The sequence below is a fragment of the Amphiprion ocellaris genome, chromosome 15 (genome assembly GCF_022539595.1).
Source record: "Amphiprion ocellaris isolate individual 3 ecotype Okinawa chromosome 15, ASM2253959v1, whole genome shotgun sequence".
Classification (NCBI taxonomy): domain Eukaryota; kingdom Metazoa; phylum Chordata; class Actinopteri; family Pomacentridae; genus Amphiprion; species Amphiprion ocellaris.
Genome location: NC_072780.1, coordinates 32,311,474 through 32,339,354, shown reverse-complemented (window position 1 = coordinate 32,339,354; position 27,881 = coordinate 32,311,474). Strand labels below are relative to the sequence as shown.

The 27,881-nt window shown below is 39.4% G+C and overlaps 1 protein-coding gene across 2 annotated transcripts in view; it reads left to right on the top strand.

Annotated features, from left to right (window-relative positions):
• The window catches only part of samd12 (sterile alpha motif domain containing 12), a 157,948-nt gene that overhangs the window by 36,458 nt on the left and 93,609 nt on the right, over positions 1-27,881 (top strand). For both annotated transcript variants that reach the window (XM_023296227.3, XM_023296226.3), the window contains exon 3: positions 16,906-17,035. In XM_023296227.3, the coding sequence (XP_023151995.1) occupies positions 16,906-17,035 (130 nt within the window). The remainder of the gene's footprint in view (positions 1-16,905; positions 17,036-27,881) is intronic.

Sequence of the window (27,881 nt, the reverse complement as noted above, 5' to 3'; positions counted from 1 at the left end):
AAACTAAATCATGAAGTTTCTGAAGGACCAGAGAGCAAAAAAAATAAATGAAAAATAGGAAAACCAAGGCAAGATTAAATCCTGGACTCCCTGCAGAGCAACAATGCCTGGGAAATTACAGAAATAAAAAGAGAGTTTATTTAGCTCTGCTTTATAAATAAAACTAAAGTAGTACTGCAGTTTCTTTAGACTTAAAGAAGGTCAAGAAACCAGATTATGAAGTCCGCAGTGGCATGTTCTGAACAATAAGTTGGATATAAAACGTAGAGACCTGTAGGCAGCAGAATGAATTTAAATACTGATTAATATCTGCTGTTGAGTTGCTTTGATGCTGTTTGTTGCATTATAATGATGCATTATGTTTACCAGCCCAGTGCTCAGTTCGTTTGCTGCTTGATGAGTGTAAGACTGAACAAAACCTGTAAAGTTATGTGTTGTAGAAAGTTCAAAACCTAATACATTAGGTCACATTTGCACAGATTTCAAGCTTTTAAGATTTTTTATTTGCCGTTTGTGCACAACCAGACAGTCTAGGCACATTGGAATTCTTGTGCAGGGATCTCTTGGAGTCGAATAAAAAAACAACAAAAAAACACCAATCAACACAGGAAGTGCCCAATCAAAACAGGAAGCACCCAATCAAAATAGGAAGTACCCAGTCAAAACAGGAAGTACCCAATCAAAATAGGAAGTACCCAATCAAAACAGGAAGTACCCAATCAAAATAGGAAGTACCCAATCAATACAGGAAGTACCCAATCAAAACAGGAAGTACCCACTCAAACAGGAAGTACCCAATCAAAACAAGAAGTGCCCAATCAATACAGGAAGTACCCACTCAAACAGGAAGTACCCAATCAAAACAGGAAGTACCCAATCAATACAGGAAGTACCCAATCAACACAGGAAGTACCCACTCAAACAGGAAGTACCCAATCAAAACAAGAAGTGCCCAATCAATACAGGAAGTACCCACTCAAACAGGAAGTACCCAATCAAACCAGGAAGTGCCCAATCAATACAGGAAGTACCCAATCAATATAGGAAGTACAAAAATTTCCAAAACACTCTACAAGTAATAAAATGCAAAAATATGATCAATAAATCTGAATGCTACGATGCTATTCTTGTGTATGTGAGCTGTGTAGGATGTTCTGCACCTCTGGACTAGTTTCAGCTGAAAAGACTCCAGTAAACATGATTATTGTGAACAAAACAAACACAAACATGCAAAATCTAAGTGCAACAAATGCTGAAATAATGAAAGTCTTTAAACCAGATACACACCCTCTAATTAGCGCTCTCGTTTTGGGCTAAAGTGTAATTAGCACTTTTTCCTGAGTGCCAATTAACAAATGTTTGCACACTAAAGCAGCACGTTGAAAATGAAAACTGCACCTGCTCAACATCAGCATTTTTGCCTCATTAACATGTTAGCAAACTGACGTTTAGCCTCCCCAGAGCGGCTGTGACTCTTTGCCGAGTATTCTAATGAATCTGGTTGCACCGCGCTGCTCCCATTTGCGTTTAAAGCACTAAACTGCTGGTGTTTGTGGTCAAATCACAGAAGCCATGTGCGCAGAAACACTCCTGTGTTCTCCACACACCAAACTAATGAGCCTCCCACTTGATAAAGTAATCCTCGTGTTCACGTTTACCTCTTAAGCACAAACAGTGACTTTAACATGGAACAAACAAACAGAGACAGGCTGTTGTTTCAGGCTGCGATTCAAGTCTTCCTCGGTGTTCCTGATAATAGATCAAAGCAGAATAATTCCTCACTTGTGCTCCAGAAACAGACGTTGGTGGGACGGTGGGAGGAGACGCTGTGATTCAACACTCTCACATTCTCTTTTCTCGGCGTGATTCGGTGGTAATCAGCTGTCAGTCAGAGTGGCTGGAAGTACCTGCAGTCAGTAATAGTCCTCAGAGTAAACCCTGGATGAGCCTTTGAAACAGCAGACGGGCCTTGGTTCAATTAGTGCAAACACACACATATACAGTCCACACACTTACACTGTTAGAGACAGAGGAGATACTCTGGGCTGTCTGGACTCTTCTGTCGCTGGAAGGTAAAATGTAGGGATTCTACTGTCGAAAACACACACACATCTGTAGGGATGTTTTTAATTAATCAAGGTTTAATCTAAACCTGGTGTTTACATCCGCTGATGTCGTCAAGGAAAAGCACGATTTGTTTCAGGATGCTAATTTAGTTTTTTATCAGGATAACATAGCATAATGATTGATTCATTGTTGACACTGATGTTGCTGTTTCAGTCCACAGACATTTAGTGTGAGCTGAAAAAACAGTTTGATGACAAATCCTGTACTGAATGCTGGTCAGAGGTAATTTAGCATCACAGAAGTCTTCATCATGGTGCCCATTGCTAGCTAAACCCCACAATGCTAAGCGAGAACTGTCATTAAAATGCATTGAAACAAACTCTAAAGAGGGAGCTACTTCAAATGTGCTATAAACTGTGAACTATATGGTGAAGTTGTGCAAACACTCACCGAAGAAGGCAGGTGATTTTGTTGCAAGGGTCCTAAAGTCTTTCAATTCTAGCCTCTTGTACTGCAGACACAAAATATTACATGAGTTCTGTCCAGAGGTCATTAAGCACCTCAGGATTCTTTGTCATGGTGCCCATTGCTAGTTAAACCTTTACAATGCTAAGTGAAAGATGCGCCTTCAGTGTTTCTTCAAACTATGTGCAGTTTTTGGTGGCTTATTCCTTTAAAACTATAAGCACTTAAACAGAAAGTAGTGTTTTGAGTTAAGTTGTGCATATCATCACCCAAGTAGATAGGTGGTGTTGTTGCAAGTGTCCTAAAATCTTGCTGCTACAGCCTAATGTTATGCAGATGCATAATATTACATTCATTCTGTCTGGAGGTCATGAATGTCACAGAAGTCTTTGTCATGGTGCCCATTGCTAGCTAAGCCTTTGCAATGCTAAGTGAAAAATGTGGTTTCAGTGTTTCCTCAAACTATGTAGTTTTGTGCAGAATAATCCTTTAAAACTATGAGCACTTAAACAGAAAGTAGTATTTTAAGTAAAGTTGTTCACATGATTTCCCAAGTAGGTACATGTTGTTGCAAGTGTCCCAATGTCTTGCAATTGTAATCTTCTGTACTGCAGACATATAATATTGTATGAGTTCTGTCCAGAAGTCATTAGGCATCACAGAAGACTTTGTCATGGTGCCCGTTGCTGGCTAAAACCCTCTAATGCTAAGTGAAAGATACAGTTTCAGTGTTTCCTCAAACTACGTGCAGTTTTTGGTGGAATTTTCCTTTAAAATTATAAGCACTTGAACAGAAAGTAGTATTTTGAGTAAAATTAAACACATGATCACCCAAATAGGTAATTGGTGTTGTTGTAAGTATCTTAAAGTTTTGTAGCTTCTTGTGCTGCAGACACAAAATATTACATTAGCTCTGTCCAGAAGTCATTAAACATCGCAGAAGCCTCTGTCATGGTACCCGTGGCTAGCTAAACCCTTACAGTGCTAAGTGAAGGATGGAGCTTCAGTGTTTTCTCAAACTATGTACAGTTTTTGGTGGAATAATCCTTTAAAACTACAATTACTTGAACAGAACGTAATGTTTTGAGTAAAGTTGTGCACTTGATTTCCCAAATAGGTAGGTGATGTTGTTATAAGTATCTTAATGTCTTGCAATTGTAGCCTCCTGTACTACTATGTACAGTTGGGAGTTGAATAATCCTTTAAAGCTGTCATTTCTTGAAAAGGAAGTAGTATTTTATGATAGCAAAGTTGTGTATTTTTGCAATCACACAAGTAGAAAAATGATTTTGTTGCACATATTTTAAACTCCTGCACCTAATAATGCATTAGTTCTGTCTGGAGGTCATTAAGCATCAGAACAGTCTATGTCATGGTGCCCGCAATATTCTCTCTGAAGAATGAGGTGGTCAAACAATTACACTGGATTGATTTTAATAACTTTATTGTATTTGAAATGTGCTTTATTGAGGAAAATTGAATAAGATTGGAACTCAGTTTCAGCACGTACTAAATATTAAATGACAGCTATCGAAGTGAAGGTGAAGAACATGCCCCCACTCTGCATTTGGAGGCAAAAAACTGCATTTTTCCTTTCTGAAGTAGCAACAGGTCTGAACTGTGTCAGAGGATCTGTATTCGCTGAAATAATCTGGCTCACTGAGCTGTTGTGCCTCTTCATTTAATTTAATATCCACAATCTTTGAGAGAAATTCAATAGATTCATTCATTCATTCATAATACTGCATAAGGACTTTAATTATGTAGCATGTAATCTGTTCAATCACGCTACGCAGCCATGGGCCTGATAGTATTTATTAATACTTACAGGATCTCGGCTAAATTAAGCAGCGGCGGTGGACATATTAACTTAAATTACAGTCACAGTGACATGACAGCTCCGGCTTCTACGGCTTCAGTAACGTGATGTGATTCCTGGTGAAAGTGTCTGGGTTTAAATCGGAATTTTAAATCGAACTCTTCAGATCTGAACGAATCACACATACAGAGTTCAGCTAAAAAATCTGATCAGAGTTCTGCTAGCTGCCTTTTATTTTTATAACATTGATCCTATTACATTTAATTGGGTAAATGTTTGGCTAAATTGTGGTGCAGCTTTTAGTGCTGCATAATTTGTAGGAATGTGGCTCCAAAGACTTAATTTTGCACCTTGAGATTCATATCAAATCATGTTTTAATCATAGCTTAGAAATAAATCTGAAAAATAGGAGGTAAAAGATAAAAAATAGTACTTGAGTTTGATATTGTTATGTCTTTTTCCCAAAAAATATAAATTTAAATGCAATATGGTTTAAAATGGGTGATACTTAGGTGCTCATCTTATCAAAAATTAGCATAAAATGGAAGAAGTTTCTACCTTTAGAGCTTAGCGAATGCATTTTGCATCCAAATTCACATCCTTTCTTCTCAGCTAAATTGTTATTTAAGTATTTTTTGCAGTGTAATGTACTGCACATCAAATTGAACAGCACAAATTGACATTTCCAACAATCCTAGTTGCTTGTTTTTGCAATTTAATGTTAAAAGAGTAAAATAATTTAAAATTTACATCACATTTAATTGTAATTATAACCTGCATCTAGTCTCCACACGTTATTCTTTCTTTGAATAACTCATGAACCTGTCAGTGTGTAGATATGTTAATTTCTAGGCAATGCAATTTTGCATAATGCTTGGATTCTGCTGCAGTAATTAAAATGTTCTTGGCAACACAAAGAAACGGGTCATGAAGGTAGAAAGCATGCAATTATTAAGGCTTTGTGTGTACTTTTACTGTCATTCATATTTTGCATCCTAGAAATATACATTTACCTGTTTAATCTTCAGGTAATGTGGACATTCAATGCACAATCAATAACGTTCATTAAATGTCTTCATATCCATCATCAACCACCTATATATTAATATCATATCAGTAGAAAGAGCAGAACTGAAGCTTTCTAATCATTCTTGCTGCATATTTGTAGACATGGATGTAATAATGTTATGAAGACGGATCAAACTTCTGGAAAATCAGATCTTTTTAATGCACTTTGAGGCACTAAAACCATGTTTTCCCAACTTTCTAAGTCTTAAAACATCCCAGCATCATGGTTCGAAATATTCCAGACTCTTCAGATTTAAACACATCTGATTCCAGCTTTCACTACCATTCAAGTAAACCTCAAACTTTTAACCGAGTTCTGTCGAAAGATCTCAAAGTTTCCTCAGTTTTCTGGTCAGAAACTCAACATTTCTCCAGGACTGACGACTGAGACACTGATTGTTTTGTTCCAAGAAAATCAAAGACATTAAATCTCGTTTGTCTGCTTTTTCTTGCAGAGTCAAAGCAGCTATTTTAATGATCCCTCAGTTCCACAAAGCCATAATAAATCCAGGCGTCTGCGGGTTACTTCAGTTCATCACATCAGCGGCGTTTCATTTTTAAATATTGGATTAGAGCCGAATCGTGCCGCCGCCTGGATTTGTAATCGATTCCGGGCTCAGGATTAAACATGACGCATAAAAAAAGACATTTAGACTCAGCGGATGGTTCTAACATCCACAGCAGATCACCTCATCTCATTCTGATCGATATGAAGCTGAGGTGAATGTCTGAGCTTCATGGACCCGATGGATCCAGAACCCTGGAGATCCAGAGTTCTGTCTCAGGAAAGTTGGCGTCGCCTGTGAATCCGGTCTCAAACGGCTTATGAAGCTTATTAATTCACCTGTTATTCTGTCAGCTCTCCGTCCACAGATCACAGCTCCGTCCCCACTCATGAAGACAGCGATTAATTAATGGAGAGAGCTTCATCTGCTGCCAGGAGAAACGGAGCGAGCAGCAAAGAAAGGGAAGCCGTTAATTAGCTGCTGGAGGAGATAAAAGAGTCGGACTTCCACTCAACAGTCAACAGGACTTTAATATGAGCGGCCACTAGAGGGCAGCGTGTCACAGTGGAAAAACAGAAGAAATGAAGAAATAATGAAATAAACTTCTATATAACTTCTCTGCAGCTCTTTAAATTTCCTCACTGACGAGTCACAGCTGAAATTAAACCCTAAAAACTAATTACAGGAAGCTATTCCCACCAATTTAATAAATGCAAGATTAGAATAAAACTTAATTTGACGATTTTGACGAACTATCGAAGCTGCAAACACTATTCTGACTGGCCGGGTTGACATAATAGTTTGGAGGATTTGTCTGAAATTAACATTATGTGTCACTTAAACTTGTAAAACTCAAATATAGAATAAAAATGAGCAAAAAATATTATATATATAATCTGTACAACCCTATATATAATTTTTTTGCTCATTTTTTTCTATATTTGGGTTTTACAGATTATGTATGAATAAAAATAAAAACTAAATAAATAAAATAAAAATTGGCAACCTGAGCAAAAACATTAAGTTTATATATAATCTATAAAACCGAAATATAGAACACAAAATATTATATATATATAATTATATTGTATAATTCTCTCTCTCTCTCTCCATATATATATCTATAAGATTTGAGTGTCCAGCTTTTTATTACATAACACCTCTGACTTTAGCAATCCAAACTGAATTCAATCAATTTGTTGGAGATTGAGTTATTACGTTGTATTAATAATATATTTCTTTAAAAAAAAAAAAAATTTGCAGCCAGCTACACCAAACTGAACAGTACTGCGGTAAATTTCCTTTATTAGGTCCAGTTTTTGGTTCAAAAAGCAGCACACACAGGGCTGTTTCTGATATAAAAAGATGACAGAAACACTCGTCTGTATATTAATATCTAATCCAGCTGGAGACAAACCGGCCCTCTTTGTATCTGTGGCCTACATGCAGGAGCTGAGCTGGTATTTCTGCTGTACTTTCACTGTTTTTTTTCTCATCCTGATTGGACAGAGAAGCTGGAATTGTACGGTTGTGATCTCGGCGGCGTTTCATCCAACAAACAACACTGCTGCTAATGAAGCTACTCGACGCCGCTGTCGGAGAGCTGCTGAATATTTGCGCTGCCCTCGCACGCATTTGCTCAATAAATGAACTCTGCCTCTCTTTCCTTTTGTTTCGTCTGCTGGGAAATATCCGGCACTGAGGTGGAATTCATTTCTGGGAAGTAAACAAAACTGTGAGAAAGTGTGAAATCCGTTTCATGCTGTCGGCCAGTTGTGGCCTCTGAACGTCGACACAACGATCGTCCTCGTACGAACTAACTGCCGCCGTCGTTAACGTTTTTTAATTGAGTGAAAAAGCACGTTGGACCCCGGATCGGCCCCGGAAGACGAGGAGGTCACAGAAACAATTACTGCCTTCAAACCGCAGCTTCTTTTATCGCTCCCCCAAATAACTCAGAGTTCATTTAGCCGCTCGTATTGGACCTTTGAACGCTTCATGTGATTACATGCTTCACTGTTTGTTCCCGCTTCATTTTCGGGTCGTGTGTTTTCCCCCCTCCAAAGGCTTTGCTCCTCGCCTTTAATTTTTGAGGTTGTCCTTGCTCTGTTGCTACGGTAACGTGAAGAATACCAGGAGCCGCGCTGGGCTTTCAGATATCAATTAAAGCCAAGGACGGAAACAACGCCGAGCGTGTGTTGGCACAGATAGCAGCTAGATGCTTTATGTCGTATGTTTCTCCTGCACTTTTTTCCCTTTTTTTGCGTGAATGCATGTTGGGATGCGAGACGTGTTTGCTTTCAGACCGCTGAGAAACAAACCCAGCATCTCCCCTCACCTCTGAGCTGTCACTCACGTCTCTAATTGGCCCGGAGTGTGTTGAGCGCTGCTCTCCGAGGCTGATTGTAGTCCTGTTTTCGTCTCGTCGCCGTTTTCTCCGCGCCCTGTGGCTCGCCTGGCAGGCAGCTCGGCTCCGGCTCACCTATTGTAGCGGCGCTGTGAGCTAAATCAGTGCAGAATGTAAAACACAGATGGACATTGACTCACAAATGGGTTCATGGCAAAAGGAGAGCATCTCCTGAGTGGAACTGTGCAGCTTTCAGTCCAGCCTGCTCTTCATCCTCAGTCTTCCTCCATCCTGACCTGCCTCTCTGTTGTCGCCTCAGGCTCGTCGTCAGGCTTAATTATGACTCAGCTCAGCGCTGGTGAATACTTAATGTGGTGCCTTCCTGTGATTCAGCTTCTTCCTCTCACTGCAGGTTCAACGTCCATCCATCCATCCATCCTTCCCACCATCCATCCATCCTTCCCACCATCCATTCATCCATCCATCCATCCATCCATCATCCTTCCATCCATCCATCCATCCATCCATCCATCCATCCATCCCACCATCCATCCATCCATCCATCCCACCATCCATCATCCTTCCATCCCATCATCCATCCATCTATCCATCCATCCTTCCCACCATCCATCCATCCATCCATCCTTCCCACCATCCATTCATCCATCCATCCATCCATCCATCCATCATCCTTCCATCCATCCATCCATCCATCCCACCTTCCATCCATCCATCCATCCTTCCCACCATCCATCATCCTTCCATCCCACCATCCATCCATCTATCCATCCATCCATCCATCTATCCATCCATCCATCCATCCATCCCACCATCCATCATCCTTCCATCCCACCATCCATCCATCTATCCATCCATCCATCCATCCATCCCACCATCCATCCTTCCATCCATCCATCCATCTATCCCACCATCCATCCATCCATCCATCTATCCGACCATCCATCATCCATCCATCCATCCATCCATCCCTCCCACCATCCATCATCCTTCCATCCCACCATCCATCCATCCATCCATCCATCCCACTATCCATCCTTCCTTCCATCCATCCATCCCACCATCCATCATCCATCCATCCCACCATCCATCATCCTTCCATCCCACCCATCCATCCATCCATCCATCCATCCATCCATCCATCCTTCCATCCATCCATCCATCCATCCATCCATCCATGCTTTGTGTATACTCGGGCTGGCCTGAATAGCAATTTCTGGGCCCCGGATATTCGGCCCCAATTAATGAGGAATATCTGAATATTCGGATTGTCCGATTGGCAGGAGCGGGGGAGACGGAGATGAAGAGATCTCAAAATTAATATTCGGATACCACCATAACGACCGAATATTCGGATATTTGGGTCCAGCCCTATTGTATACACTGCTTAATCCTCATTAGGGTCATAGAGGGACTGGAGTCTATCCCAGCTGACTTAGGGTGAAGGCAGTGGACACTCTAGACAGGTCACCAGGCTATCACAGGGCTATGTATACAGGATGGGTCTCGACTTACATCGGAATTCTGTTACTACGGCGCAATGTAACGCGATTTTCACCACAAGTCGGAACTGACTAGGGCTGGCCTGAATTGCAATTTCTGGCCTCCAGATATTCGGCCCCAATTAATGACGAATATCTTAATATTCTGATTGGATTGTAACATCCGCCGGGAAGGAGGGGGCGGGGGGTGGTGAAGGGAGTTGAAGGGAGTCGAATACTGATCACACGACATCATCCATCGGAGGGAATCCGAACATTAGGATCTCAAAATAAATATTCAGATAACGGAACGCCCTAGAACTCACATATGTACCTAAGTACCAACACTACCAGTCAAAAGTTTGGACATGCCTTCTCATTCAGTGCTTTTTTATTTATCTGTATTATTTTCTACATTGTAGATTAATACTGAAGATTAACACTTTTTTGTTTACAACATAATTTCACATGTATTCTTTTATAGTTTTGATGTCTTCTGTATTAATCTACAATGTAGAAAATAATTAGATAAAAACCATTGAATGAGAAGGTGTGTCCAAACTTTTGACTGATAGTGTATGTCGCTCACCTACGCTAACATAGTGGTAAAATCATAATCTAGGACATAATAACACTGTACAGTAAAAATCAGAAGAGTCTGACTTATGCTTGGGAGCCATAATGAAGGGCTAAAAGTTTCCAGAAAAACAACACAAATGAAAGAAAACGAATGTAGCACAATCCAATGTGGTGTACAACCGACGAATGGAAACAAAGCCGTCTTCCTTGTATAGTGCCGCATGATGATGTACTCGTCTGCTCTGCTCCAACTAGTTCACATGCAAAATTTGTTTTAACGTAGAAAACGCTGTACGTTGAAATGATGGAACAAGACTTTCTTAATAAATTTATGGGAGATGGCGACGTACCCACGATACGCTGTAGATCGTGGACGTTGTAAACCGAGGACCTGCTGTAGAGATAAACAATCACACTCACATTCACACCTATGGACAATTTAGAGTTCCCAGTTAACCTCAGCATGTTTCCAGACTGTGGGAGGAAGCTGAAGTACCCAGAGAAAACCCATGCAAATTCTATGCAGAAAGATCCCAGAAAGGCTGGGACGTGGACCGGGAATCTTCTAGCTACAAGGCAACAGTACTAACCACCAAGCCACTGTGCAGCCCAGGTTTAACATCTTAATGTATTAATATCTAATATCTACAAAATGACGATAGAAAACAAAACTCAGGAAAAAAATCTGAAACAAAGCTCGCTTACTGGAAGTCTTTGGATTCGTTGGGTTTCTGTGTGTATTTATTTCTGTATTACTCACATTAACCTCCATAATCATTAATGCTGTTGGGTCTCAGCCTTGTATTTAAATCAGTCACATTAATCTTCATTACGGATGATCAGTATAAAAGCTTTTTTCTCATCAAAAACCTCAGCCTGAATTTTTGTTTACATCACACAGGTGGTATAAAGGGAGAAAACAGTTTGTGCCAGGGCGCTAGAGATGCTAATTCAGATTTTTTTTGTACCCTCTAATACTACATTTACCTAGAAAGATTACATTTACCCTCTAACACTACATTTACCCTCTAACACTACATTTACCTTGAAAGACTACATTTACCCTCTAATACTATATTTACCATCTAATGCTACATTTACCCTGTAGTACTACATTTACCCTCTAACACTACATTTATCCTCTAATGCTAAATTTACCCTTTAATACTACATTTACCTTCTAATATTACATTTACCCTCTAACACTACATTTACCTTGAAAGACTACATTTACCCTCTAACACTACATTTACCTTGAAAGACTACATTTACCCTCTAATACTACATTTACCATCTAATGCTATGTTTACCCTGTAGTACTACATTTACCCTCTAACACTACATTTATCCTCTAATGCTAAATTTACCCTTTAATAATACATTTACCTTCTAATATTACATTTACCCTCTAACACTACATTTACCCTCTAACACTACATTTACCTTGAAAGACTACATTTACCCTCTAACACTACATTTACCTTGAAAGACTACATTTACCCTCTAATACTACATTTACCATCTAATGCTACGTTTACCCTGTAGTACTACATTTACCCTCTAACACTACATTTATCTTCTAATGCTAAATTTACCCATTAATACTACATTTACCTTCTAATATTACATTTACCCTCTAACACTACATTTACCTTCTTATACTACATTTACCCTCATCACTACATATACCTTAATTTTTTTTATATGTATTATAGTCAGATAAATTAGTATTTTGTCTATTTTTCATTAGGTTTACATCCTGTCTGTCTCATATAACGTTACCTGGTCTAAATTCTGTCATTTTCTACTCATTTTCTTTGTTTTTACTGGGAACCACTTTGACTTTTTGCCTGTTGCCAACAATCGCATTAGCAGCCGAGGCCTCACCTGCCTGCCTCCATACCTACCTGGCTGTCACCTGCCTACCTGCAGGGATCAGCCCCTATCGGGCCATATGCCGGGCAGCCGGCGTATGTCCAGCTATTCCTGCTTCTCTCCGGGAAGCCGGATTCAGAGCGAGTGGGAAGCAGCAGCATAATAAGAAACAGGTGAGAGCGGCGATATACGGGGAGAAGCAGCGAGGAAGACAATGCGATAGATCTGACAGCAGGCAGCAGCGAATCCGGGGGTAGAGATGAGAAGCGATGGAAGCCGAGGAAACGCCGCCAGGAGCTGTTATTCTGCCTCTCTGGGCGGAGGCAGCTTCCATTGCTATGCCACACCACACGGCAGTCAGAGAGCGGCTCGAGTGGAAGGGAGTGGATGTGAAATTTTAATCACTTCTCTCTGTTTGTAATTTTAGTAGCCCCTCAATCAAAATCAAAAGCACTGCCAGCACTTTCAAGAGCTCCTTTGGCAGGCTGCAGCATCGCCTGCTGCTCAGCTATTTAAATTAGAGAGGAGTCTTGCAGGCAGAGGACAATGCAATATGCGTGCACTGTTACATATAATGTGTTTAGCATGTCGCACGCTTTGATCAGTCCGTGTCCAGGCAGTGATGTCGACATGCGGCGGCGTTTTATGGATGTCTGTCCAAAACATTAGTATAAATCCAGCATCTCTGCAGGTTCTGGTTCAGCTGGTAGCACCACAGAAAGAACCGCTAATGACTCCAGAACTGTTGGATTCCATGACCACACAGAATCTTGTTTGTCCTCTTTTGCATGCATACAGATGAACAGAACTGTCGGTTTTTATGTCGGAGTTTTGGGTTATGGCAGTTTTTGTGTCGTGTTGTTTCGCAATAGCTGCAAAAAACGAATTCAGTGGAAGTAACGAGCTGTTCTGGAGGTCATATTGTGCTTTTTTTTGGTGTTTTTATCTTCACTTTGCTGTGTTAAATTGCTGCTGTTTTGTGTTTGTACAAGGTCTGTGCAAAGCTGAAATACTAGAGGTGCAAAAATCACAGTTCAGTACAGCAAAAACAGGAAATACAGAACATTAAACTGCCCTTTTTTTCATTTTTTAATATTAAATGCTTGTTACTGTGCAGATTATGGCTAGGACTCTCTAAAAAACTCTGTGTTCTGACTCAGCGGATGTAGGATGTGGGTTTGGGCCACCAGTCATTTCAGTGGGTTTTGTGTTACAGTTGTCTAACACTGAGAATTCCAGGTTTTGCAGAGGATTTTTGTTGTGCAGTCTGGCAGCTCTGCTAGTTTTTTCATGGATTATTTACTGTAATGACAGTGGTCGTCTTCCTGTGTGCAAATATGCTAATTAAGAAGTAAAATTCACAAACTAAATACATCTGAAGAAATATTCTCCCCTAAAAAAATAATACAATAGAAATCTATTCAGGTGCACTATTTAGAGAATTAACCGTGTAAACTGCACTGAACTGTTAGCTTCACTAAAACTGTGCGACACAAATATTCTCTCAAGAAAAGTGTATTAAGAAGCTGCTTGAAGCTGAGTTTGAACTGCAGCCACTTTCATTCTACTGCCACTGATTCGATGCCGTCTCGAATGAATTTTGTTCCAAACTCCAGAGTTTAATGGTGGAAGATTATCTTTAAGCGTTGGTTGGTCTGATTTTTACCAGAATTACATCATGTGTATTTGCATTTGTTACTTCACCAAGGAACATGGCAGAGTTATGTGATGCGTCCATTTGTCTGTCTGTCTGTCTGTCTGTCTGTCTGTCTGTCTGTCTGTTCGCAACATTGCTCAAAGCAAAACAGTCACTAATGATTCATGATTGCCCCCAAAAAGTTGTTTTTTTTTGTGCAAGAACGTGGTGCAAATTACTTATTTTTGGCATTTTCTAAAAAAAAAAAAAAAAAAAAAGACATGTAGAATAAAGTAATTTTGATGAAATATTATGACTTTTAGCTTTGCTTTCCAACACAACGTGCACCGAACAATTTTGTAGCTCTGATAAATGGTGTAATTTGGCTTTTTTTTTGGTTTGTCTGTTTTGTTTTTTGGAGTTTTAGAGGGTTACAGACAGCTGACCAGGTAATTACTCTTCCAAGGAACAGTGGAGTTACGTGAAGATTGGCGTTTGTCTGTCTGTTAGCAACATTACTCAAAAACGGAGTAAGATTTGGATGAAATTTTCAGGGAACGTCAGAAATGACACAAGGATCAAGTGATTAGATTTTGGCAGTGATGCTGCTTATAGACTGGATCTATGGATTTGTTAAAGATTTCTGTATCATTGAGCAATAGCGGCACAGCATCTCTGTAACTATGACAACAAGTGAACACTACATCAGCTGCCTGTTGATCACCTGATTGTGATCCTACTACAAATCCACTGCTGAGGACTTATTGGGTATTGGTAGTTTGGTGTCCCATTTAAGTACTTTTCAGTCTTTTTACATCCCTGTTTGGTCGTTTTTCATCATTTTGAGGTTGCTTTGTGTTATACTTTGGTCTCTTTATGTCTTTATGAATTCATTTGGCATCTCGTTTTGGCTGTATCATTGCCAGATTGCGGCACAGCATCTATGTAACCATAACAACCAGTGAACACTACATCAGCTGCCTGCTGACGATCACATGATTGTGATTCTACTACAAATCTACCTCTGAGGACTTATCAGGACTTATCTGTCAGAAATGATCCAAGGAACAATTGATTAAATTGTGGGGGTGTTTCTGAGTCCCATCAATTCCCGCCACCCGCTACATATTTAGGTCACATGATTCAGTATCCGAATATAACGCACATGTGTATAACACACGCCTGTGCTCAGCACAATGTCATTATGTTTGTGGTTACATCTATATTAAATGGACACATTCCATGTTGCTGTGATTTCTGATCATCAGTAACAAACAAATGCTGCATTTCTGATAATGCCATATGGGGGAATGAGCAGCCTTGGAGGAGGACTGCGCTCTCTGAAGGCTTTTCTAGTTCGATATTTGGTACACTGGTGCAGAACTGAAAGGGCAAACGTGCATTACATCCCTACTGAAGGAAATTATTCTCCACCAAAGAAAACTCTGCTCTTTAGCTGCATAAATAAATACGTCAGCATGTAAAGCATTAGCATGATGCCTGCTAGCTGCTAGTTTAGCCTCAAAGTGTGCTGGTATTTTCTCGCCAGAGCTACTTTCTGATACTCTGAGATCTGTTGCTGTAGTACATAATCAGCGTTACCTACTTTCGGTTGAGCTAGTTGACCAATCAGAGCAGACGTGGCTTGTCTTAAAGAGACAGGAGCATTTCAGATAACAGAGGCGCTAAAATGATGTATTGTCTTAGGAAAATACTGTGTTTTTGAACAGTAAAGCATGAAAACATACCGTGGTAAACCCCAAAAATCACACTATGAATGTGTAACTGAATCTGATGAGATCAAACTTTATTAATTCTGAATAAAATGGTTCAAAATTGCCCCTGTAGAAGTTAATCTGTCGGCAGAATATGTCGCATAAGAAGAAGAGGCTGCCAAAGGAATAAAACAACCAGAATTTAAGGACATAAATGTAATTTACGTAGATATTTGGTATGTAAACAGAACAGAAGCGTTGGATTGTTCACCCTCTAATAGGGAACGTGAACTGGGTTTAAACCGTTGTGAGACAGGTTAGTTTTACCCTACTGATGATGTGTTGTTGCAACAGTGATTCTGTTCTAAGTTCACCAGAACATGTCCGCGTTTTTAAATACCAACATGGGAATTCCACAAGGGTCCATTCTTGGTCCCTTACTGTTCAACCTTTTCTTTAATGAGCTGATGTTAAACTGCTCCACTGCAACATGCCATCTTTATGCAGATGATATTGTCTTATCTGTGCTGTTTTTACTGGTGTTGTTGGTTCTCTTTATCTACTTTTACTGAAAAGCCCAACCAGGGACAGGGGTTGAAAATTAGCTTCATGCTATACACTCTATATGCAAGTCATCAGATATTTTCTGTTAATTGCATGGTCCCTGATAGAATAAATAAATAAAATATTGTAATAAAACTAATTAAATTACTCATATTCCCATGGTGCTTTAATGCTGGACAGATGTGTGGATTCGTTCAATTTTAATTCCACATTTTTTCAGAATTGGTCCAAATTTCTGCATTTTTGTCTCTTCACAGTCCAAACCTGGATCACATCGTCCTCATCTTCAGTTTATTTCAGTCCTTCTTATTCCTTATTTCAGTTAAATTGAACAAAACAACAGAATACATCCAGCGTTCGTTTAAAGTCGGTGGCTCAGTGGCTTATCAATGCAGCTGTAAACACACGGAACATATGTTCATCTCATACACAGTAGCATGTAGCGTATCTGAACACAACATACAGGATGAATCCAGTCATACGGAGGCTGCAGATGGGATAATTGTCTCCTTATTGACTCTCCTGGAGTTCTGTCTCATCTCCTTTCTCTAAAAGATTAATACTTTATTGATCCTCCAGGGAAAATGTCACGCAGCAGCCAATTAATATTAGATGATAAAATCAGGTGGAGGCCAGAGAAAGGTGGCGGTGGCTGCAGCAGGAAAACAACGGCTGGATTTAATCTCAGTCACAACCTCGATGTGTTCTTATAAACCGAGTGTTTTTAAAGAGAGCATTTAGTGAATCTTAATTGTGTTTTTGCAGCCTGGATATGTGAAGCTGTCCAAGCCGGTGGCCCTGTGGACCCAGCAAGACGTCTGCAAATGGCTGAAGAAGCACTGCCCCAACCAGCACCAGATCTACAGCGACTCCTTCAAACAGCACGACATCACAGGTAGGACAGGTAGCTCAGGTGTTCACGAGGAGGTCCACATCTCTGCAGCTGGAGAGGTTCACACGCCCTCAGATGCTGTATTTTGTAGAAATTTACAGCTTTGAGTGGTCAGTTGAGTAGAATTCAGACCAATGTTGTGTTGTTGACTAACGTGTTGATGAATTTTATTCCACTTATTAAACCCAGTACGAACAGTAAAACCGCTGTTTCGACGTTTGGTTGAATCTTTGGACAAATCTCACTCATAAATCAACATCTGAGCTGGTTTAAGAGTCTTAAGGTTCTCCTTTGGTTCTGTCTGTTTGTTCTGTTTCCATCTTCAGAGTGATGATGTGGATTCTTGGCGTTATTTAATCCATTAGTTGTTTGCTTTCTAAAATGTCAGAAAATGGTGAAAAAGTTGATTGTTGTTTCCTCAAATGTCTCGTTTTGTCCAAAGTCTTCAGTTTTTCATCACAGAGGAGGAAAGAAACCAGAAAATATTCACATTGAAGAAGCTGAAATCAGAAAATTTAGACTGTTTTTATGTAACTGATTCTCAAAATAATTGATGATGAATGTAAGAATTGTCAATTAGTAGTCAGTCAGATACTGCAACTGGAAATCCACATGGACTGAGTTTGAGTCTTTGTTTGCAGGAATTAAACTTCAGATTATTTTCATACTTGATTTATGGGATGATTGTTTTCTGGATCATCAATCAGCTGTTTGGTTTCAAAAATATCAGAAAATTCATTTGTAAATGTTCCCTGTCTGGCTTTAAATTGAAACTTTTATTAATGGAATTTGGTATAGTTGGCATTGATTTTCACTTAATTTCATTATTTTTATAATATTCATCTGGAAAATGTCAGGAAATGGTAAAAAATGTGAATCAGAGTTTCCTCAAACATCTCATTTTGTCCAAAGATCTTCAGTTTACTGTCATAGAAGAGGAAAGAAGCCAGAAAAAATTCACATTTAAGAAGCTGAAATCAGAAAATGTAGACTGTTTTTGTTTAAAGCTCAAACTGATTATGAAAATAGTTGGTGATGAATGTAATAGTTGTTAATTAGTTAAATATTGCAGCTCTAAACTCTTTGTTTGCTGCTTAGTCCAAAATCTGCACAGAAATATTGCTTGTTTTATTAATTGAACAGCACAAATGTCACATAAATCCATCAAAATATGACGGATAATTAAGATATTGTGCAAACAGAATTTTAACAGCCAGTGTTTATTTTCTGGCTTTATAATATTAGATGCTGCAGCTGGAAATGAATTGGAGTCATTGTTTGAAAATCGGGCACCAGAGGGAATGAAACTTCTGAGTATTTTCATGATTTATAAACACTTTGATTATTTTCTGGATGAATCAGTCAGCTGTTTGGTCTCTAAATGGTGAAAAATGTGGATCAGAGTTTCATCAAATGTCTTTGTTTTGTCCAACGATCTTCAGTTTGTTGTCACAGAGGAAAGAAACCAGAAAATATTCACATTGAAGAAGCTACAATGACAGAATTTAGACTTTTTACTTTAAATAGCTGAAAAACTTTAGCTACTGCTGCTGCAACTGTAGTATTTCCTCTTCTGAATGTGTCTTCTCTATAGGTTTAGCTGGTGTATATGAGGAAAGCTAAAAAAAAAAAAAACCTGACAATTTAACATCAAATTTCAACCGATTTGACAGAAATTCTGATTGTAAAATCTTCTGGAGGCGACCAAATAGGAGCAAGAAATCAGGATTCATTCATAGTAGGGCTTTGTTTGGCTTTCAGTTGAAACTTTTATGAAGGGACTTTGGTATTTTGATCGACTGTGTTGTCCATAAAATGTTCAAAAATGGTGAAAAACATTGATTATTGCTTCCTGAAATATGTTTTTTTGTCCAGCGATCCCAGTTTACTGTGATTTTGCACATTTTTTTTGAGATTTTTTTGTTAGAGAATGGTGAAAAATGTTGATAGTTTTTCCTCAAATGTCTTGTTTTGGCCAAAGATCTTCAGCTTAAGGTCACAGAGGAAAGAAACCAGAAAATGTTTCCACTGAAGAAGCTGCAATCACAGAATTTAGATGTTATTATCTTAAAAAGTTGAGAAACTTAAGTCACTGCTGCTGAAAATTGTTGTATTTCTTCTTCTGAATGTGACTTCTCTATAGATTTAGCTGGTGTATATGAGGCAATCTAAAAAAAACTGCCAACTGAAAATGGTGAAAAAGACTTGAAAACATAACGTTCTGAAAAACACTTTTCTGGCCGTTTTTCAGCAGCAGAATCTCGGGAACAGACGGGGAGATTGTAGCCATATTTCACATGTGGTGGGATGCTGAACTGCTGACTCTAATCTGCGATGGAATAAATCTTGTGTGCAGATGCATGTGAAGGATCCACGGTTCAGGATTTGTAGCTCCTCTGCAGCGGCGTCCATATTGGCCGTCACGCGGCAGCTTTGTCTTCCGGACATAAATTATCGGCATCTGGACGGACGTGGGTGTAATCTTGACTTGTTGGCTGCAGCATGAAACCGCGAGGCTGTCATTCTAGCCGGAGGGTGTTTGACCACGTTCCTGAGGTGGAGCTGTGCAGCCACAGAGGTCAGACTGCTGCAGCTGCACAGCGACAGTAAATCTAAACCGTAGAGCTGCCGTTGAACTCAAATGTGTTTTTCTGGCTTCGATGAAGAGCAAAGGTGCAACACGGAGCCATCTGTAGGAATGTTCTCTTTTTGAAACCACCAAAATATCTAAAATGAATCTAAAATATAAAACACTTTTTTGTTTGCTACATAATTCCGTACGTGTTCATTCATAGTTTTGATACCTTCAGTGAGAATCTACAACGTAAATAGTTATGAAAAGAAAGAAAAACCATTAAATGAGGAGGTGTGTCCAAACTTTGGACTGATAGTATCTGACTGTTGTATATCTGACTGTTGTGTATCTGACTGTTGTACATCTGACTGTTGTGTATCTGACTGTTGTACATCTGACTGTTGTATATCTGACTGTTGTATATCTGACTGTTGTGTGTCTGACTGTTGTATATCTGACTGTTGTACATCTGACTGTTGTATATCTGACTGTTGTATATCTGACTGTTGTGTATCTGACTGTTGTATATCTGACTGTTGTGTATCTGACTGTTGTATATCTGACTGTTGTACATCTGACTGTTGTATATCTGACTGTTGTATATCTGACTGTTGTATATCTGACTGTTGTATATCTGACTGTTGTATATCTGACTGTTGTGTATCTGACTGTTGTGTATCTGACTGTTGTACATCTGACTGTTGTATATCTGACTGTTGTACATCTGACTGTTGTACATCTGACTGTTGCATATCTGACTGTTCTACATCTGACTGTTGTATATCTGACTGTTGTGTGTCTGACTGTTGTGTGTCTGACTGTTGTGTGTCTGACTGTTGTGTAGCCGACTGTTTTACATCCAACTGTTGTGTATCCATCTGTTGCATATATGACTGTTGTGTGTCCTACTGTTTTACGTGCGACTGTTGTACATCTGATTGTTGTGTATCTGGCTGTTGTTTATCTGACTGTTATATATCTATTTATTTTATTTATTTCTTTATTTGGTGGGGACAGTGCACATTAATGAATGCCCATTTATTCAGAAATGGGCGTAAATATGCCGGATTATAGCACAATGCTAATTTACATCCATAGTCCCTAATAAAAAAAGACATAACAGTGAAACATAAAACAATAAGACACAATAAAAGCACACTGCAAAAAGTACACAAAGAAAACATAACAGTGAAACATACAATAAAACATAGGACAGTAGATCACAATAAAAGGTCAATAGGTCGCAATAAAAAGACAATATGTCACAATAAAAAGTCACTAGATCGCAAAAAAAAAAGGACATTACAAAGTGCACACAAGTGGTCACAGGATTGGTGCACTTTCAGCCACTGTTTTAGGTGAGATGTGAAAGTTGGTAGTGTGGGACACTCCTTTATGGAGAGTGGAAGACTGTTCCAGAACTTACTGGCCTCCACAGAAGGAGCATTTTGTCCAAAGGCTGTTTTTCTGTATGGGATCTCACAGTCGCCTCTAGAGGAGGCCCTGGTCCTGAGACTGCTGTGAGGTCTGACTGTTCTGTGTCTGACTGTTGTGCATCTGACTGTTGTGTATCGTCTGTTTTACATCTGACTGTTTTGTATCTGACTGTTGTGCATCTAAACTACTCATCTGTGATGTTTCGCTCTGTCCGGAAACTCAACCAACTCTGAGCTCTTTCTAAACTCCAAAGCCAGGATATTTAATTAAAATCAGTTTATTCTACGTGTCTTATTTTAAAAATAAACCGTTTGCTCCGTCTAGATTCTGTAAAAACTTCCAAATTCTGAGTTCCTTTGTGCGACTGTGAAGCCACTAAAGTTCATCTGTGACAAAACTTCAGCTGAACTTTGGTGAGCTGCAGGCAGATGGGAGAAATATTTCTATCTCATTTCAAAAATCACCAAAAGTAAAATGTTTGCTTCGATGAAATTCTGTTAAAAAAACGAAAAATTCTGCACTTAACAAGACAACAGTGAAGCCGTCCGTGAATTAACTGTGACCAGCGGTCAGGAGACAAAAAATTATAAAGAAATTCAACTTTAGTTTTCTATTTTTGGATGTTTGCTTATAATTCTCAATCTTCTTCACAGTTGTTCTGTTTCCATAGAGCCTCAGGATTTTAGATTGCTGAGAAAAGTGAACCACAGTGAAGAAAAAAAAAGACAGAAGCAAAAGAAAGAAAACAAACAAAACATTAACTGGTCGAAGTTCAGACAGTTAAAGGCACCTTTTATGGACTAATGCTGAGTGTTTAAAGGAAAATAACAAGGAATATACCACAGTACCTTTGTGTGTGAAGAATTAAATAACAGATTATCGTCACAACTATTTAACATACACCACAAAATCCCAACTTTTGCTTTCAATTTTGCTTTGAAAAATCACTGAAATTCTGCTTTTAAATTTGTTTTACAAGATCTGAAGTTCATATTACTTTCAGTTAGGAGTAATCAGTTACTGGTTAGTAACTTTTGTTGTGCATTTCTGTAGAAAAAATGACCATTTTTGCGTTTAAATCTGTTTGACAAGACCTGAAGTTTATTTATTTATTAGAAACTCTGCGACTGTTGTTTCATCTCGCCTTGATTTCATTGATAACATCCCAGGTGCACGTTACCTTTGCTTGTAAATAATCAGTAATTAATTAGTTTGCAAGTGACTGGTAGTGACAGTGACAGGAAAATCACAGCTCTGGCTTTGCATTTCTGTAGAAAAACTATGAATATGTTGCTTTAAATCTGCTTTACCAGACTTGACGATAGTTGTCTTGTCTCATCTTAATCAGTAATTGATTAGTTTTCGAGACACTTGTAGTGACAGTGACAGTAAAATCACAGCTTTGGCTTTCCATTTCTACAGAAAAACTCAGATTTTCTCGTGTTGAATCTGTTTTCTAAGACCCTTGGTTCATCTCCTACTTAAAACTCGCTGCCAGTCGTCTCGTCTTCAGGAAGCCAGATTTCTTTTGATTTCCTCCAGGTGCTCCGACTGTCTGCCACCCGGCCTCCCGTCTGTCCAATGCCTGCCTTCCCGCCGTTACCAATGACAACCGTCTCCACGTCAATCATCCCCTAACGAGGCTCCTCAAGGTCAGCCGGCCGCTAACGACACTCCGCTCCGCATAGCAACAGACGCCTGTTAATTGCGGCGCTCTGTGGCTCTGAGAGCACGACTGATCACATTAATCTGTTTATTTGTTGCTGCTGAGGAGCTGCAGGATGATGAGAGCTATAATGACTCAGCTGCTATTTACCCTCTGATGCTTTCCGACTGTTATTTATCTGACTGTTGTGTATCTGACTGTTGTCTGTCTGACTGTTGTTTATTTGACTGTTGTTTATCTGAGATTTTAGCTTCCTCCAGTTAATGACCTGATAATATGAATCTCACCACGTTGCTCCTGAGGTTTTCTATTTATCTCCTGAGCAGGTCCACAGATTACCCACGGTTCATTGCTCGCTCGCTGAGCCACCTCTACATTTGGGATCCACCTCCGAGACATGTTTTATTTTGTTGTCTTCCCAGCGAAGGTGCAAAGCAGCGAATCATGAATGAATCACCAGAGTTTCAGTCTCTGACAGTTTAATGATTTGGGTTTTGTTTCACCTCAAGGACTTGATGCATTTACATTAAACACAGCTTCTCAGATACGATTATTATCATTCTTTTGCACATTTTACATGCAATCCTATGTCATCCTGCATATATTAATATATCTATATCACTTATATTACTTTATAAAAGCTCCGATTTGCAGCTCTTACTGTTTGTATTCGTTGTCTGAACAGAAACCGAACCGTGAAAATAGATTCCTTAGTGTTTTTTTGGACAGAGTTAATTTTCTTTCTCTGCATCTGGAAATGCACATAGTCTTCGTTTGAGAGCTGCAACTTCCAAGTACATTAAAGTGATGATTATTTTCTGGATGAAACCATTAGTTTTTTGGTGTAAAATGTCAGAAAATGGTGACATATGTTGATCAGAGTTTCCTCAAATATCTTTTGTTCAACGACCTTCAGTTTACTGTCATAGAAGAGGAAACAAACCGGAAAATATTCCCATCTAAGCTGAAATCACAGAATTTAGACTTTTTTAAATGAAAAACTGACTCTAACCGATTTATTATCAAAATAGTTGGTGATGAATTTAATCATTGTTCATTAGTTAAATATTGCAGCTCTAAACTCTACAAATAGTCCTGCAGGTTTGCTGCGTAGGCTGAAATATGCACAAAAATATTGCACATTTTATTCATCAAACAGCACAAATGTCGCATAAATCCATCAAATTATGATGCATAATTAAAATATTATGCGAACAGAAGCAACATTTTAACAGCCAGTGTTTATTTTCTGGCTTTATAACATTAGATGCTGCAGCTGGAAATGAATTAGAGTCATTGTTTGAAAATTGGGGACCAGAGGGAATGAAACTTCTGAGCATTTTTGTGATTTATAAACACTTTGATTATCTTCTGGATGAATCAATCAGCTGTTTGGTCTCTAAATGGTGAAAAATGTAGATCAGAGTTTCATCAAATGGCTTTGTTTTGTCGGAAGAACTTCAGTTTGCTGTCACAGAGGAGGAAAGAAACCAGAAAATATTCACATTTAACGAACTGCAATCACAAAATTTAGTTTCCATTATTCAGCAGCGACAATTTAAAAGTGTTTCTGCTGATCTTTTACAGTGATGCACCAAAACATGACACCTCCTTGGTGATTAAACTGATCCTGAAATAAATTCTAAGTGTCAGTAATAATTCAGATACATAAAAAGGTTGTTACATAAAAGAGAAATGGTGTCATGAGCGCTTCTCCAGTCACCGGTTTAGCAGAGATTCCTCCAGAGGTCTGCATCTAAACGCAGCAAATTAGTCGAACCTCAAGATTAAATGCTTCCTGACGAGCCCAGTGCATTAAATACGCTGTAAATAAATTATATTTTCTCTTATTCAATGATTAAAACCTGCTAAAATTAACTGCGTGAACTTCCTGACCTGTGTTGGCGTTGGTTTTGTGCAGGATCAGGAAAGAGTTAACCAAATATGCATTCCTGCTCGCACAAGCCTCACACATGCTCTCCTGCTGGAACAATTAGGAGATAATGACATGCGCGAAACCTGCGAGTAATTCAGTTTGTCTTCACATCGAGCATTAATTAACAGAACCAAATTAAAACGGGCCGAGCCACACCGAATGGGCTCATGAGGCAATTTGCATCCCAATCAATCTTTGAAATATTATGCAGATATTCTCCCTCCTGTTAGGATAAACAAGGGGGGAAACAAACGGTTGGAATATTGTTGTGAACAATCAGACAAACAGTGGATCTCTGTTTGTTCCTGTCAGAGCCTCGCTGCAACCCTCCGAGCTCTCAGATTGTGTGTTTGCATGATAATCTCTGGATTCTCGAAGCGTTTTTTAAATTTTTGTCGGATCCATCCATAACCCGACGCTCTTTCCGGCTGCCAGCGCTATTCAGTCTCACTTGTCTCTATGATGTAGCCGTCCCTTCATAAAGTGGCAAATCAATAAACAGTCTCTATTCTGGACTGTAATTCAAATGGGCATTTGTGTCCTCCCTCCTCTGACAAAGACTTCTGTGGTGATTAAGCACCTCTAGAAAACGCTCAGATAATACATTTCTGCAGCAGAGGAGGCTGCAGCTTCAAGACCCTGATTTGTCACTGTAGTGTCGTCTACAATATTTAGCTAGCAACGGACACCATGACAAAGACTTATGTGGAGGTTAATGATCTCCAACAAGAGCTCATCCCCTACTATGTATCTGTGGTACTAAAGGCTGAAGTTTCAAGGCTGTACAGGAGGTCCTCAGTTTACAAAGTCCTCGACTTACAGCGTTTCGTCAGAACTGGTTATGTGGAACTTGCTGGTGAGCAGAGCAGATGAATACGTTGTCACGCGGTGCTATAAGACGGCTTTGTTTACATTTGCCGGTTGTATCCACCTTGGATTGTGCTGCATTCACTAACTTTTTGCCCTTCATTATGGTTCCCCAGTGTAAATCAGACTCTTCTGATGGTAGTGCTTCGAAGAAAAGGTAAGCCGTCTCCATGGCAGTGAAAGTAGATACAATAAAACGCTCAGAACAGAGCGAAACACTGATGAACATGAGTCAAGTTGTAAAAACAGGTCAACATATTGTAGTGACCCTCTGTGATGAATGAGTGAGACTTTATCTGATTCTCTGGTGGTTTACTGAACCTTCACGCAGGCTACTGTGGACCGTAGCCAACGGCAAAAGACTTCTGTGGTTGTTAATGACCTCCAATCAGCTCTCATCCCCTACTGTGCAGCTGTGGTACTGAAGGCTGAAGTTTCAAGGCTGTAGTTGTAGGATTGTTTTTTTAAAGGGTTATTCTCCCCAAATTTTACATAGCTCTTTCTATGTTTTGCTAGTGTCTGTTGGCTTTAAAAGCTTGCTCCCATTTGAACTATACAACTGGTTGCTTTGTTATCTGCCCAAAAAAAGGTGGAGCCTCTTACTGTTTCATACTGTAGCAACCCCATTAGGTAGTTTCTCAGACTGAACAAGGGAGAAACAAATGGTTGGAATATTGTTGTGGAGAACAATCAGGCAAACAATGGATCTCTGTTTGTTCCTGTCAGAGCCTCGCTGTGACCCTTCGAGCTCTCAGATTGTGTTTGCATGATAATCTCTGGATTCTCGAAGCGTTATCTTTTTTTAATCCGATCCATCCATAACCCGACGCTCTCTCCAGCTGCCAGCACTACTCAGTCTCACTTGTCTCTGCGATGTAGTCGTCCCTTCATAAAGTGGCAAATCAATAAACAGTCTCTATTCCAGATCGTAATTCAAACAGGCATTTGTGTCCTCCCTCCTCTGACATAAAACAGTGGTGAGGGAAATGCGTTTTACTGCTGCAACGTTTCAGCGCTGGATGAGTTCAGTATGCGGCAGCTGCCTTCCTGTTCGGCTCCTCCAACCTCTGCCAAAGAAATCAATGTTTCCCAGCCTCCTTCCAGCCTCTGCTGCCAACTAAACCCTCTCCCTGCCTCGGTTTCACCTCCCACCCCAAGCAGAGGCGGCGACGAATTTGACTTTAACACCCAGCTGCCATTAAAAATGCATTAAAGCATATTAAGGCGTAATTAGATATTAGCCCCTAATCCGTTGTAATTACAAAGACAAAGCTCTTTTGGTTGAGAGGAGCTCTGCGCGATAAATGAGTTAAACACTCGAGCTTTCGGTATCTCTGATGCGATCAGCAGAAAGGTGTGATGATACAGGTAATCACAGCAGCCTGAGACCTGATTAAGTCATATTTTCTGTCAGAGCAGCATTACGTCACGGTGTGAACATCCAGAGCCTCTCAGGGCAAACGGGACTCGATTAGATCCAGATGTGGAGGCCAACTGCTAGGCAGGTTTGGAAACTTACAGTCTGTTTGTGTGTAAAATGAGCAAAAGTGTGTTAAAACTCACATTTACAGCTTTAACCCTGTAAACCCCAAAACCCACCAGCATGTTTGAACGCTTCTGAACTTTAAAAAAACACCTAAATTGCACCAATTAACAGCCAGAAACTGTAAAAACTGAAATAATACTTGAAATTTTAGCATATCAATAATCTCTGAATGCATCAAATTGACCAAATCTGACTAATTTACTTTATTGTACATGTTTTATTTAAAAAATTACCAAATCTGCTCTTTTCAGAGACGACTATGTCATTAAAATTTGGTCAAAAATAAAGTGTTGGCTGTAACCAGACCTAGAATTATCTAATATGTTTTTTTCCCAGGGACAGCACTGATTATTCAGTAATCCGTAAAGGCTGAGAACCAATATTTGGAACCAGTATATGTTAAATATTATATATTTACAGCTACAATGTTCTCCTAGTATATAACTGGTTTGTCTGAAAAGGACTGACAGGAAGCGATTAACTGAATGGTAAAGGTAAACTAAATGGTATGTTGATTTGAAACAGGGGTATTAATGTTTAATTGATGTAATTTAGCCAATTAGAACTATTTGAACCAATAAGGCAGTAGATGAAGAATGTGCATATCAGTAAATGTATTGTAGATCAGTTGTAGTGCCTGGTTGTTCCATCAGGGGGATTCCCACAAGCAGAAAGTATTGTGGGAATTTAGCTAGCAAAGGGCACCATGACAAAGATTTCTGTGGAGATTAATGACCTCCAACCAGAACTCATCACATACTTTTCCTGTGATACTGAAGGCTGGAGTTTTTGCATTTTTTAAAAGGTTTATTTTTCCCAAGA